The 16,451-nt window shown below is 36.6% G+C and overlaps 1 protein-coding gene across 1 annotated transcript in view; it reads left to right on the top strand.

The window, feature by feature from the left end:
* LOC117408661 (sec1 family domain-containing protein 2) overlaps positions 1 to 16,451 on the top strand; it is a 208,588-nt gene that overhangs the window by 66,802 nt on the left and 125,335 nt on the right. Inside the window, exon 5 of the mRNA XM_034013856.3 lies at positions 9,245 to 9,494. Within this exon, the coding sequence (XP_033869747.3) occupies positions 9,245 to 9,494 (250 nt within the window). The remainder of the gene's footprint in view (positions 1 to 9,244; positions 9,495 to 16,451) is intronic.

Raw genomic sequence — 16,451 nt, 5'->3', positions numbered from 1 at the left:
AATTCATGGCCATGACTCCACTTTGGGACTATAAGGTAACCAATATGTCTTGCTGTTATAATGAAAGCTGTTCAGATTGGAATTGGGGAAGCCACTGCTCATATACTAAATGTAAGGAAAGCATTAGATATGATATTGAGTATTCAGTTCCCATTATTGTCTAAATATGTTTCTTAAAAGAAATCTTGGTCTTCTGTAATCTAACTCAGGATTCTATTGGGTATGCTAAAGGGGGGGTGGTGGGGGTTCACTCTAAAAGTTAAACCATTAGTAAGGCTGTATTTTTTTTTTCATGGTCATCAAGGATTTCACAATTTCCGTGAAATTAACACATTGCTGCGTAATATGTAGTTCACCGTGAAAATTCATATTTCTGTTAGAATAGTGTACATTTTTATTTAGTGTATTTTCTATCACTTAAAAATAAATACAGCAAACATTTGCCTTATTTACGCACTAACACCACATTAGGAACCTGGCAGACGGTTTACTTTGCTTGTGATAAATTATTAAACACACTGCATATAGCTGCACAATTTCTTTTAAAATGTCTTCAAACCAGCTGCATCAATGATCGGAAATATTTCTGTGAAATATTACTCTATCCAGTATAAGAAGGGGACATTTCACACGTATGTTGTTGTTTTTAAATTTGTTTTTGTTTTGTTTGATAATTTACCAATTGGTGAAAATATTATGTCTTAAAAGGAGGACATAAAAAAAAAAAAAATCTACAATTTAGCATTTTCTGTTTTTCAGGTAAGCATTTAAATATTTTGAAAATTGTTGTATAATAACTCTAGAGAAAATGACCAACTTTGAATGTTTCAACTTTTTTTCTGCTTTAATAAATAGTATGTTTAACCGTGAAATATCTTGAAATATTTTTTAAATAAACCATTTTTTTACAGTGAAAAATATGCAATTTGGTTTATTATTACTCTTAGAATATGCTGCCATGGTGACATGAGAAAAGTATTGTAATTGTTTGATGCAGTGACATCATTGGCTATATTTAGAACTGCCACTGACTAGATTGATTGAATAAACCCCAAGGTGTGTGAGATAAAAATTTTCTGTTTCAGGATTACAGTTGAACTTTTCTGTTTCAGAGTTACAGACCCCACACCTACAAACTGACTCATCAACTGGCTTATTATTAGTATACAGCACACAAAAAAAATGTGAACGCTTTATAGTTACAGACATTTCAGACTTATTAACACACTCCATTCTCGATTGAGTTTGAAACTTATTATTATTATTATTATTATTATTATTATTATGATGATGGTTGAAACACTACTAGCTGAGTGCACTTATTTGTTGTTTGGTGTTCTTCTCTAATATCCTACTTTGTTTGCCATATGTTTTTTAAAGTTTAGGATAATGCTTTTAATGTGTAGAGTATTTGTCCGCTTGCCTCTAGATAACAAGCTGTAAATCGTGCACACATGTATTGATAAGAAATTAAGATAAATGGCCTCTATCCATTAATACATGCAACTCAAACAGGAGTAGCCTTATTTCAGATAAAATCACAGTATTGGAACACTAATTGTACATGTCATGTGCTTTTGTGCATTTTTTACTGTTTGATGACAAAATGCTATTCAGGCTATTAAAGGGGAGACACAGCTTCCCTGATACAGATGCATTCGGGACAAGCTCTCTTACTGCAGAGATTGTCTTGCCTCAACAGACAGTACTTTAAAAAGTCCGCTTAGATAGCAGTTGTCTCCGTGCGTAAACTGTTTCTGCATCACCCCTAACTGAGCTTTCTGCAGCCGTTTAACCCTAGCAGGTAGCCAAATCCATTAATTGGTGGGCCAACCAATCAAGTTCCCAGTTTTATGTGGCTGTAATAGAGGGAACTAAGGAGACAATTTTAACCATACACCTACCAAAATGTGACAAAACCAAACCATTAAGATTTGTGTTTGATATACAATGTGAAATGGATTGAACATGAACTGCTTGTCTACTGGGGGGGTGGATTATACTAAGATTGGGGACTTGATTTTATTATGTATGCCAGACTAAATCAGCTGGATATTTAACTTAATATAAAACAGTTCATATGGTATAAAAACTGCAGCCATCTCTTACAAAAGTTTACCATATTAAAAACATAGCAAAGTGTTATACTGTGGCAAATGGATAGTATAATAATGGGAAATGCATGAGGAAACGGCACCATTCCCATGCAGATTTACTGTGGTAAACTTGTATAAGGGGTGAACATAACCTTATCCTATTATAGTAGTGTTTTCGTAGTGCACAGTCCAGTATTTCCCAGGGACCATCATTCGTGTGACCACTTGTGTTTTAAGTTTAGTTCCAAGAAAGGCGCGAGAGGCATTTCAGTTCCCACCTGCCGTGACCCCGTTCTTGTGTTTATTGCCCAAGATCACCCGCTTGTGAATGGTGTCTAAGTTATAATCCCCCCTTCCATATAAAGTCCATTAGAAGACAACATGTCCTCCGATAGTGCTGTCAGACTTTTTCTTCCTTTAATACAATACTGTAACCTGACCATGAGTTGTTGAGATTTAGATCAGTTTTGGTGTACTAGAAAAAAAGATTTTAGAATATATTTAACTAATGTACAAATACCCTTGAATTACCATACCTCCTGTATTAGACCAACTTTAAGGATTACCCTCATAGCAATACATTTTTCCACAGGTAAATCAATTTCTGGAAGGAACAATTATCATAATGGAGCATTTACAGTTCAAAAAAACTAAAACTAATACAATAGGCTTTACCATGATTCCGAATGAACCCCATTTAGATTTAAACAACATTTTGGCCAGTAAGGTGCCATTGTACAGTGTGTAGCTTTAAAATGTCTCACCTTTGAAAAGCAGTGATGGGATTTGCACAGTGCATAAAAAATGTACTCACAAAATAGCTGGGAATGGAATCCTATTTTTATACAGTAATACGTTTTAATTGGTTCACATGAAGTGTAACCATATTCTTAGAAATTGCCTACTTTTGATCCAGTAATAAAAATCAAGCTCAAACATTTCGCACAAAAAAAAAAAGTAATATGTGATGTGCTCGATTTAATGACAGTGCTTGACTAAATTAAATAAAGCAATGGTTAAAAGCACATTTATACTGGCTAAGAGCTTTAATTACAACCAAGCACCTCCGAATGTTGTTTTATTATCACCTGCTAGGATATAGTGCAAGAGGCCTTCTGTATATCATCCTTTAGATTATAAAACTTGATAAAGAAACTTCAGAATGCCCTCAGTGCTCATCTGATTCCTAGTAGCTGATGGTCAGTTCTTAAAGGATCCCAATTATTCAGCAGCAACAATGTGGCTTAGAAACCCATCCATACACTCACAACCTTATAAAAAAAGAAGTGTATCTGTTGTAAGACTCCAGCTGTAGTCCTGAACCCTGTACTATGGTAAAAAAAAATATATATATATATATATATATAAAATATTCACACACCTGTGTCAACTCCTTTTAGGATTTTAAGAAATTTAGTCAAGTCTCACTAAACCATATTTGTTCTGGTTAAGTATTCATTTCCCTCAACCCATCTTCATAACTCACACCTTGTAGCCTGACATGTTTGCATGTGCATACTATTCATGTAGGTTATGTTGATTTAGTTTTTTCATGATATTGAATATTGTAGCTCTAATTTTGTATTTGATACTGCTGAAAGTGATTGTATTGTACTCCTTAAATTTAATTGTGTGCATCACGTTTGTAGCTAATTTACAAAAATACCATTAGTTATATTAAGCTGCTTTTTCGATGTATCATGTCCGTAAAATTTATTGAGGAAACTGATACAGCATTTGCCTAGAATTTAAATGGTAACTGTAGTAGCGTGTCAAATAAACTGCAACTCCTATAAAGTACCTGAGTTAAAGCTGGTTTGCTTAGGCCAACTAAATAAGAGCAGTGCTATTTAAAATAAAAATTACAGTACAATAATACAAGTTTTCAACTGAGTAATGCTAATGTACTTTTGCTTTAAGCAATTACACAGCAAGTTTACAATAGTGCCTTCATGAAATAATGTATGTATAGAGATTTATAGGTGATATCCTCCAGCTTTTCTCATCCGGTCTGTCTTTGAATTTTTTAAAAAGCTCATGTGCATCAGAGTCATCAGAAGCCATTAAAAAGAAGATGGTTAGCTTGAACCCCAGTGTGAATTTGGTTTTAGGGGCAATCAATCCAACATCATCGTAAAAGTCAGGAGTGGACTGAAGGCCTTGTTTCCTTTCTTGGCGCCACTGCAGGCAGAACGAAAAGTTTATAGAGACGTTGAAGAGCCTGGAACTGGCCTGCTTTTTATTTTATGTTTATTGACTTCCCTAATAACAACAATGCAGCTACACGTGAATCCTATGCAGCCAGCAGGAAACATGGTTCAGGGGTATTCTTGATTTTTTTCTTTTTTTGGGTGGTGTGCTATTCAGGCTAGATGATTGATTGAAGCTACAGTGGTTAACGGTACATTTCGCAGGAAACTTCTAAATCAGTTTGCTTGGATTTGGCAGAGACGTGCTGGCTGGGAATCTCTGACTGACCTGAATTCCCAGTGCCCCCCTATGTGGCAGCTTGCCACGCCACTCCATCCAAGTCAAGAGCTGGCTCCAGCCTCCAGGGCCTTGTATACACAGTCGAGGCCTGCAATATAACTGTCTCCAAACACACCAGTGAAACCTGAGCCTGCAAATTATTTCAGATGGACACTAGATTTCCCATGATCCATTTTCCAGGTTAACACTGTTTTATTGTAATTTAACTTCTCTGTTTAATACGTAAAGGTAACTTGGTGTATGTGTATCAGACAGAATAAGCCTTTTGTAGTGTTACTTGGATGTTTAAAACACAGCTATATTTTTCATTGTTTTTTTATTTACTTTGTCAAAATTCATTCTGTCTCTATTGAGCTGTTGACATCTGAGGAGCAAGCTGTAATGATGTATTGTTTTCTAGTGAAATTTTGCACCATTTGAACTTTTTGGATAATCTGTACTTTAACCTACTGTATGACACAATTTCCATGGAAAAAGAAAAATAAGTCTCAGCTTTTTCTCATTCTATTGTGGTTGTACTTTTGAGTTGTATGTGTTCCCAAGTAGTTTTCTTTTAGACAGAAATTCTTGTTCCAAATAACCTCATTAATATTAAAATATGGGAGGGTATATTTAAATGATTATGTCCGAGTTCCAGTTTGGCCTTGAGCGACTTCGGATATCGTACAGCTTTCTTAAACTGGGTTTCCACAAAGTTGTATGTTTGTGTTGAAACATCTCATTTGGCCACCAAAAATATGTAATTACAAAAAAAAGACTGGGAAACAAAACATAAACCGAGATAGCGTTACACAAATACAAATAATAATAATAATAATAATAATAATAATAATAATAATAATAATAATAATAAATAAGTGAATCCAAATTCCACAGGGACGGCTTTCTCCAGTAGTTGTCTTTTTGAACAAATTTGTGGAACAAACAGTTTTTTCTTTTTCATGTTTTCGTACTTTTAAAACAAATCTTGCTCAATGAATTAGGCTTAAACCTGATGCTGTCGGTAGCCCTCAGTAATAACACAGCTCTGCTAATATAATACATAGTTTGTTACAAACGTGACTTTAGTTTCCAATTGCGTGTTTTTGCCAAGGGACAGAAAAGTCTAGGCTTAAAGCAATCCGCTATCCGATGACCAATCATTTGAAATGTTGAATAAATAGTGTCACATAAAAACTGAAAAATAAACCCTCGTACTGTATGCTTATTTTTTCCTCTTTGGTCAAAGAAGCCTGGCAGGGCTACTTCCAGCAGATCTCCATCTAATAAAGGATTGCTTGGCACGGCCTTCAGTTATAGTAGAAAGTTGCGTGAGGTTACGTCACAAACAGGATTTTCACTGCTGAAGTCTTGTAAGCATAATGTACAACTTCTGGACATGTTTCTATGCAAAAAAAAAAAAAAAAAAAAAAAGTTTTTTGGTCAGTTATACGCAGTGCTGCCAGACGTATGGTAATTATCGTATTTGTACTATTGTATTTTTTTTTACATTCCACATTTTGAAAAGTTATACGTTTCCATCTTTGGAACAGTTGTACGTCCCATCTTTTGAACAGTTGAACCATCCACGTTTAAAACAGTTGTAAGTTCCATCCTTTGAGATTTTGATCATGTTATAAACCACTATTTTAATTTAATCATGTTGTGCATGTATATTGAAACACAAAAATAAAGTTACGGAATAATAGTGTTGCAAACCAGCTATTGCAAGACTGGAGACGGAAATTACTGTTGAATAGCCAACAGAGTCGAACTCAGGCACAAAATAAAAGGCGGGTAAACAGAAAACATAAAATAAAACAGTCAAACAAACAAATCTCAGACACTGCAGTACTCTACTGCTCGATAGAGTGGCGTAAGGTCCCGCTGCATCCCAAAAGTCGGCTCTGAGCTGCTAAAACTACCCCAATTTATAGCCCAGCATTTGTATAAACTTGCAACATGTTAAACAATACAATCAATCATAACTCCCCTAACACCACCCCCAAGTCTCATGCTGTAACAGATGTCCCTCACGTGTACCTTACATGTACCAAGCAGGCTGTAAAAACTGCGTCACAAACATAATCCTGAATGAAAACAAACAATAACACACAACAGTTTCGTAGCATGCGACAAAACAATAGTTTTATACACATTTTAATATAGTGGTTCTAGGTATATACTGTATGTACGTCCGGTAGTTCTAGTGTTAATACATGCATTACTTTGCACAATATTAGTTTATCATACATAAACTCAATGTTAATAGCTATTTACAGTAATATGATTATATATTAGGGTAGGGCTAAGGAAAGGCACCAACACCAATACATATTAAAATATGTGTTCTAACAAGTGTGGTCTGAAAAATACTTTTGTTTTTTTTATCTACTTTTGTTTTGTGGACTTTTGGAAAGACATATCTCATTTGTTTTTGCATACACATCCAAGATGTGTGATTGAGCACGTTTTTCTAAACAGAAAGAGGTTTAAAAAACATTTAGTAGCAAACTTTCCTTTCACATCTTCACGCGCTGTCAGAAGTGCCAGAAATGATACAAAACATGATGTAAAACATATGCAAATTAGCAAAACAGTAACGATTCGTCATGCACACGTGACCTTTCCTTAGCCGTACCTTAGGACGAAAAAACGTTTACATTCACGCGTTATTTAATTTTGGGGATGCACGATCATTTTTCGTGAAATACAATAATTGAGGCTCCAATACGATATTTTCATTTTTCAGATATGCCAGCACTGATTGTATGGCTTTTTAGCGTGAGAAAGCGATTTACCTACCCTTAGAGTCATACAATGTTTTAGACACGCACTTCCTATAGAGTGTGGAATGTGCCTGGTGTGTGCGTGCTACGTCACATAAATCATGACTGTGAAGAGAGTGTCGACTTTCTAAGCTGTGTGGAAACCTGGCCAATGATCCAGTTATGTGTGCTTCAATTCTAAATTATTTAACAATCGTCTCAAAGGTGAAATAAAAAATCCTTGCTTTTTTGAGTCTCTCTGACTGCATCATTGTCTTTTTGCCAGAAACCAAAAAATAAACATCACACTCCAAGCCTGGTTTCTTTCTTTGCTTTGCTGTTTTACTGCTGACAATTGTACTTTTTTTTGTAAGAAAACAAAGAAACCCTGAAAATAAAATAGTACAACTCCAAAACACATTCCACATTGGAAGTGGCAGAAGAAACTCGGAGAACATATGGTTTAATGCAAGTGGGGTCTGCAATACTTCAGAGAATGGAAACATGATGGCCCCACACTGAACAATAGATGTCATCACTTCTTTTGATACATTTCAAAACCATTTTGCTCCTCTGCAAAGTAGAACTAAAGAGTATATGTCATTATTGAATCAAATACCAGCAAATGTAAAATTGAGAATACGTTTTGTTCAAACAGTACGCACAAACATCTCTACAAGCTCTACATTCACCCCTATTGTTCTCATGCAGAATTCCACTTTCCATCATAAATGGCAGTTTATCGGTATATCAAACAAAGCTTTGTGTTCAAGTTTCAATTTCAACAATTTGTGTGGCCATGTAAATGTGGTGCTATTTGTAAATTCTGTACTGATATATACAGTAAAACAAAACTGGTAGTAATGCTTCTGCATCAAGTCGCACATAATATTGTAACCCTCTGTTTTCAATTCTGCAAAGAACATAAGAATGTAAGAAAGTTTACAAACGAGAGGAGGCCATTCTGCCCATCTTGCTCGTTTGGTTGTTAGTAGCTTATTGATCCCAGAATCTCATCAAGCAGCTTCTTGAAGGATCCCAGGGTGTCAACTTCAACAACATTACTGGGGAGTTGGTTCCAGACCCTCACAATTCTCTGTGTAAAAAAGTGCCTCCTATTTTCTGTTCTGAATGCCTCTTTATCTAATCTCCATTTGTGACCCCTGGTATATATATTCTTTAACATTTTGTGTCGCGTCTTTCTTATCTGAGGTCATAGTCAAAGGCGTATTTTATTACAATGCAAAGATAAACCTATTGTTTTTGAGGCTGCAGCTACATTTTCATAACTGGTAATGTCCTTAGCAATGTTGTCAGCATTATTATTAAAATATTATTCTGCCTGCTTCAACTACAGGTGCTGCTGCTGCAGATATTTTTCCCTAAAAGTTGTAATAAGTTTGGCTGTTAACAGTTAACAGTAGTACTGCACTGACAGTAACTATAAGCTATAAGGTTAAATCAGATCAACTATAATGTTTATGTTGGAAACATCATAACTTAATTTCTGTTTAATTTATATACCCCCCCCCCCCCCCACACACACACACCTTCACACTCCCATTTTACTAAGATTTAATTATAATAAATTGTTCTATTTAAAACCGATGAACCTAAAACAGTTTTCCATTTGTCTTGGCAATATTTATTATAGTGAGTTATTACATATGAAACATGGATAATTATCAAACATTTGTATATCATTAAAAACACATATGGTCCGATTAAAGCAATAGGACCCTAAGGAGAGGGTTCTACTGCCTTGTGTTTATAAATGTGTTATTTGGTGAATAAATATTGTTTCAGTGTTTTTAACTTTTGTTGAAATCATTCAAATGTATGACTTGATTTTGATTAAAGCATCATTGCTTTATCTGCTGAGTCTAATACAACTCTGTAATTTCATTGTAGGCTTTTGGGGATTCCGACTTGCCCGAAGTTTTAAAACAAATTTTGCCGATGATTAAGTCCAAGAGAGAAAGGACAGATGATGACCACAGCCCAGAGGACCTGCTTGTGCTGCTGGTGTATGTCTACTCCTTGGCCGGGGAAGTTATGCTGAGCAAGCAGATTGAAGAGGCAGAACTGGAGGTGAAGAAGGCTTTGGTGAAGGCAGTCTGTGATGAGCCAGAATTGTCTTCACTCTTACAAAGAATAACAGGTAAGTCTCAAGCAGAAATTAGGAACTCAGATTTTATCAAGACTTGTCTGTCAATATACCCATATATACCCAATTCTAGTAGAACTAGCTCATATTAAATTGAGCCTCTAAAGATGATTATCACCTTCATAAAGTTTCCTGATATTATTACTGTGTCCCTCCTATTTCTGAAAACTAATCCATTAGTATAATTACCATGTATGTCATAGCTGTTTTCAGTGAGATTGGTCAAGTTTTATTGAGAGAATTGTTCTGAGCATTCCTGAAGAAAGGTACACAACAGGTCATACCTTTTTATAAAATGTTATATAACTGTTCATTAAATGTGAGGGGCAATGGCACTGGCTGCAGTCAGACATTGTGCCTGTGTAGTTCTTGATGAGCACACCTCAATCTGCCATTTTAGTTAGGCTTCTCACAGGCAGAAACTGCCAATTGAACTGTGATGCTGTTGGGATGTGGACTGATGGCCACTGGTTGCTGGGTTTATTTAAACTCCAGCTTTCAGAGGTGACCGGCAAGTGAATTAACCCAGTGATCTGCCTAGTCCTTAGCATTTACTTTTGGGGATGATTTTCACACATGCATGTTTCTGGAGCCCTGCTTATTTACATGTTGCACAGCATGACTTACTGTAACAGGGTGATGTTACATATGTGGGTCGTCCCTGAATAATACTGAGGCAGACGCAGAGCATTGGGTGTTAACACGCCACATAAGCATACAGATTTAATAAACACACAGGTGCTGCCACTAGGGTACCGGCAATGGTAGCCCTAGTGTCAGATTTAATAAAGAAAACAAAACCAAGCTAAAAATAAAAGTTTGCCACACAAATGGCGAACCACTAAAAGTAACTTCCTGCTCCAAGAACCTACTACTCTACGCAAGCCCTCTCTACACTGTTTGGTATCAACATCCCCTAAACTGACCTACTTCTGGGGTCCCGGAGTCCCGGCATCATCAAGGCAACTCCAGCATCTTCAAAAGACCTTTTCAAATAGCCTCGGCTGGGCAATTCCTTCACGAGCACCTTCTTGCAGTGGAAGGGTTTTGTGTAGTAGTTCTCTCCATGGAGCGGACGCTCTCCTCCTCGATGTAAACATAACAAGCTTTTGCTTAGCGTCCATCAATATGGCTATGGCCATGCAGTAGCCTCGAGCTGTGCCACAGCCTTCCCGGGCACGCCTCCCAGCCAACTCAGCACATGGCGATCCTACCTGCTCAATTAGTTCCTTAGCAATGCGTCTCCTGTTGCATGTCCCAGCTGCTTCCATAAAGGCGCGCATGTACTTAAGAACCAACGACAGGGTCTCCCTGTCATACTTACCTTTGTGTGTTCATTATGTTATCACACAGTCATAGAAACAGCAAGCAGAATTGACCAACGGTGAACATGTAGTTGGATCTAAATATGATCTGAAGTAATACTTTGTATAGCCAAGTACATTTCATTACAGTATGTAGGTATTTTTAATATGCCATTCCTTCTTAATGTATTCACATCATTATTTTTATTTTTTTATGGGGGCACATTGCCATAATGCACGTAATAGTAAAATGAAATCTTCAGAAAATGTTTTACAAATGGAATCTTCATAAATCATATACTTTTATGACAAAACATTAGATGCAGCTGGCTGTGTTATTTGTTTAACAGATGGTGCATGTTTGTTAAAGTATTCTATAAAACAAGAAACTGTCTTTTGCATTATTTAGCATCCAACGCTACATACTGTAAGCCACTCCATTCTTCTAAAGATCATTATTTATGACTTTGTGATGGATGATGGTGAATTTGGATGTGAAAGAGGGAAAAAGACACTACTGCCCTGGATCTGCTCGCTCGAGATCTGTGTTAGTGAATTACAATAGAGGCAACTAAACATAAGCTGTAGTATATTATAAGCAATACAAGTCAAAGTTGTTTTGCGTCTGTATAGTAAAATACAGAATAAAACTGTTAATGAAGAATGCACAACACTGGCTTCCTGTTACAGGCTGGCTTGTAGACTTGGCAGCCATCTAGGGGCCTGCATTGCTTTAGGCATATGCCTCATGTTAAAAACTTGACATATTATAAACACTTCAATGAAAATTACCATCCATTTCTAAGGCAATTCAGACCAGGTGCAGAAGACAGAATCCATAGGTAACAAATCTAATATGGTTTAGTGAGACTTGACTAAAGTTCTTAAATCCATAGTACAGAGTTCAGGACTACAGCTGGAGTCAGACATAAAACAGAGACACTTTTTTTTATAAGGTGGATTATGCGCAAGGTATTTTTAACCACTGACCTGAAACCTGAACCTAAACGCCAATTACTGGACATAGTCTTAATATGCTTCTTGTTGCTCAAAACTCCTCAATTGGTTAACTTTCAGATTAGATTATCTGTAAAACAAAAATATTGTTCCTGTGCTGTATGCCAGCTAGAATCTCACTGTAATGACACTGCAGCATCATTCAGAAACCTGGGAAAACGAATTATCCAGCTTCCATAATGTTGGTCAAACATGCAATGCAGTGTGAGACATCTCCTTTTCTTCATTTTACTTTTAACCAAACATGTTTTACCATAATGCAAAATCTACTAAGCATTCACATGCAGTATGCATATATCTAAGCTTTTATCAGATTTCCCACTGAGTCAAGTACTCATTGCTTTATCAACCAAGGCCAAATTAGCTTTGCCACATAAAATACATACTAATTATAGTAACCCACATTATAATTATAGAAACATAATGTTTGGGATCTACAGTACAGTAAAAAAAACTTAACACACTAGTGACATCAAGTGCGATATAAATAAACTTTTTGGTACATGTGTAGGCATAACATTATTTTATAATTTTTTTTTGTTATAGTCACTTTTGGTACTGTACTTGAAAGGTAGAAAAGGGTTAGAGTTGTCAAACTCTTTAGAAAGATATACTTTGAAAATTCTCATAAACTTGTGTCTGTGCCCTCTATACAGGTGACTCATTACAAAGGTTAAAATACAGAATTAAAACTGAACTTATCTACTTAAGGTTTATCTACCTGGGTTTTCTGAGGTGAGCATTGAGATACTTAAGCATGAAAGGCACTATATAAATGCTGTATATTGTATTGAATTGTATGGAAACATTGTTTTTTTAAGTGTGCACTACTATATCAGGTCAGAACAGACACATTGTTTCGTAGTTTGGTCTTACATGAAATAGTCGGATGTCTTTTCAAGAAGTTTGGATGACTGCATTTAATAAAATACCTAAATGTGGTCCATTGGGGTAATTTGAGGTTTGGGATTTAGGCACTGGTTTAAAACTTAGTCATTACCTCTGCTGTGCACCATTTCAGATGTCTGTAGTAGTTCAGAACCTCCTTAAAAACAATTCTCTAAGCTAATTACTCTGGTATTGTCTGCAATGGGTCATTTCGCATCTAGGTTGTGAGAACTTGCATCAGGCTAGCCAGCCAATCACCAACACCCCAGTGGCCCCACGAACTGTGGAGTAAAGCTGTCAGGAGTGGAATATAAATCTTTGTTCGTTCTGCAGCAATTAGTTCTGCTGTTTCCCATTAACTCGCAGGATAATGATTGCCAAGAGAGTGCCAGGACGTCTGTGTTTTAGGATACTGTCCTTGGTTACTAAAGAATTCAGGCTTGCCAAACAGGGCACTCATTTGTAGCTCTGGGTTTTTCGTAGCTCTGGGTTTTGTTTTAAACAACAATACAGATTTAATTTTATTTTTATACACTTTATGTTCCGAAATCTATAATGATTAAATGGCCTGACAAGACCTTATTATGTTAATATTAACAGAATAATATTAACAAAATAGATCTTGAAAGGAAATTAGAACAAATTACTGAAGTAAAATGGTAGCTGTTTGATTTCTATTTGTGCTGTTACTGTGGTACTGTAGCGCAGTAGGTGACAATTATCATGGGCTTTGTGGGTATTAACTATCTAACAACCCTATCAAGTACCAGCAGGGGTATTGACCACCTTCATGCACTGGTCAAATAAACCCCAAAAACCTTTGTTATCTCCCACCCCCCCCACCCCCCACCCCAGTGTGAGAACAGGACCTCATTAGATGCAAGACTACATGCTCATATGGTTGCCTTAATATACATATCATCTTGTAAAAAAGAAATAGCTGAGCCAGTAATTTGTCATTATAGAGATATGTCATATTCACTTCCCTAAAATATTTGTCTCCTGGAAACCAAATGCACAAACAGCCAATTCTCATAGCCTTTTTCTGCTAAAGTGCAATTCTACCAGACTGGAAAAATATTCCACTGGATAATTGCGCATGAGTTTTCTTTGGACCTATTATTAAATAATTTCTATCAGACAGTTAGTATTGAGAAAGAAAACAAATGGCGATGCCGCTGTTATTTTTATGGCGAGAAAAACACTTCTTAACATTGCTTAACATACAGAATATATATATATATATATATATATATATATATATATATATATATATATATATATATATATATATATACACACATATATATATATATGTTTCATTCCTCCTGAAAAGTGATGAAATTAAAAGCTATTTTATCATGTATACTTGCATGCCTTTGGTATGTCATAGAATAAAGCAAAGAAGCTGTGAAAAGAGATGAATTATTGCTTATTCTACAAAGATATTCTAAAATGGCCTGGACACATTTGTTGGTACCCCTTAGAAAAGGTAATAAATAATTGGATTATAGTGATATTTCAAACTAATTAGTTTCTTTAATTAGTATCACACATGTCTCCAATCTTGTAATCAGTCATTCAGCCTATTTAAATGGAGAAAAGTAGTCACTGTGCTGTTTGGTATCATTGTGTGCACCACACTGAACATGGACCAGAGAAAGCAAAGGAGAGAGTTGTCTGAGGAGATCAGAAAGAAAATAATAGACAAGCATGGTAAAGGTAAAGGCTACAAGACCATCTCCAAGCAGCTTGATGTTCCTGTGACAACAGTTGCAAATATTATTAAGAAGTTTAAGGTCCATGGAACTGTAGCCAACCTCCCTGGGCGCGGCCGCAAGAGGAAAATCGACCCCAGGTTGAACAGAAGGATAGTGCGAATGGTAGAAAAAGAACCAAAGATAACTGCCAAAGAGATACAAGCTGAACTCCAAGGTGAAGGTACGTCAGTTTCTGATCGCACCATCCGTCGCTTTTTGAGCGAAAGTGGGCTCCATGGAAGAAGACCCAGGAGGACTCCACTTTTGAAAGAAAAACATAAAAAAGCCAGACTGGAATTCTTGAATTTGCTAAAATGCATATTGACAAGCCACAATCCTTCTGGGAGAATGTCCTTTGGACAGATGAGTCAAAACTGGAGCTTTTTGGCAAGTCACATCAGCTCTATGTTCACAGACGAAAAAATGAAGCTTTCAAAGAAAAGAACACCATACCTACAGTGAAACATGGAGGAAGCTCTGTTATGTTTTGGGGCTGCTTTGCTGCGCCTGTCACAGGGTGCCTTGAATCTGTGCAGAGCACAATGAAATCTCAAGACTATCAAGGCATTCTGGAGTGAAACGTACTGCCCAGTGTCAGAAAGCTCTGTCTCAGTCGCAGGTCATGCGTCCTCCAACAGGATAATTACCCAAAACACACAGCTAAAAGCACCCAAGAATGCATAAGAACAAAACATTGGACTATTCTGAAGTGGCCTTCTATGAGTCCAGATCTGAATCCTATCGAACATCAATGGAAAGAGCTGAAACTTGCAGTCTGGAGAAGGCACCCATCAAACCTGAGACAGCTGGAGCAGTTTGCTCAGGAAGAGTGGGCCAAACTACCTGTTAACAGGTGCAGAAGTCTCATTGAGAGCTACAGAAAACGTTTGATTGCACTGATTGCCTCTAAAGGTTGTGCAACAACATATTAGGTTAGCGGTCCCATCATTTTTGTCCATGCCATTTTCATTTGTTTTCTTATTTACAATATTATGTTGAATAAAAAATCAAAAGCAAAGTCTGATTTCTATTAAATATGGAATAAACAATGGTGGATGCCAATTACTTTTGTTAGTTTCAAGTTATTTCAGAGAAAATTGTGCATTCTTCGTTTTTTGTGGAGGGGTACCAACAAATTTGAGCACGTCTGTATATATATACATACACACTGCTGTGCAAAAGTCTTAGACATGTTGCATTTTTTTTTTACTCTGCATTATGACCATCAACAATTTACTCAAAGCCTCCACTAGTGTTTTCTACTATTATAACAACCTTGACTTGCATAAAGAAGGAAAAACATTGAGTGAAATAGCTCACATCACTTGATTTTCAAGGTGTGGTATCTAAAGCATATTCAACAAGTACAGAGAAACATCATCTATAATTGACAAACCCAGGACTGGAAGCCCAAAAAGCTTTCTAACAAGGATGAGCAATACTTGCAGATGATATTCATATTACAGCACTATTGGTAGTCCTTCTGTCATGCACCTGTGTCTCACGATTTACCATGCATATACACTGCAGTTCCCCACTCCCCACCCAACAAACTGACGCACATCAAACATGTGAATGCCACACTAGACTTTGATCATGGCAGTGAAATTCATAGAGGTACAGTGTGATGTTGGTGCCACTATTACGCATCTGTCTCCTACTAAACCTGCATAAGATATACACGACCCCCAACACACTGGCATGGCAGTAGACCTCATACACCTAGTGGACCATGATGATGGATGTCTCTTGTGTTATCTGCAGAGAGTTGTATGTTCTTCATCTTAACTGATGATGGCTGTCTGTGGTTGCTTGTGTTGGCTTGCCCCTTCCACTGCTTGTAAGGGGGTGGGAGGGAATGCAGAGTTAGGGTTAAAAACCTTAACATCGCATTTCCCTACTTTTGCCGTTTTAATATCAACCCTAACTGATGCATTAACGAAGTTTTTTGCAAAGAATTTCCTTCCTTTTTGAGAATATAT

Source organism: Acipenser ruthenus, chromosome 2 (genome assembly GCF_902713425.1).
Source record: "Acipenser ruthenus chromosome 2, fAciRut3.2 maternal haplotype, whole genome shotgun sequence".
In the NCBI taxonomy this organism is placed as follows: Eukaryota; Metazoa; Chordata; class Actinopteri; order Acipenseriformes; family Acipenseridae; genus Acipenser; species Acipenser ruthenus.
Note: the sequence above shows the minus strand (reverse complement) of the source record. Positions and strands in the feature narration are given on the sequence as shown.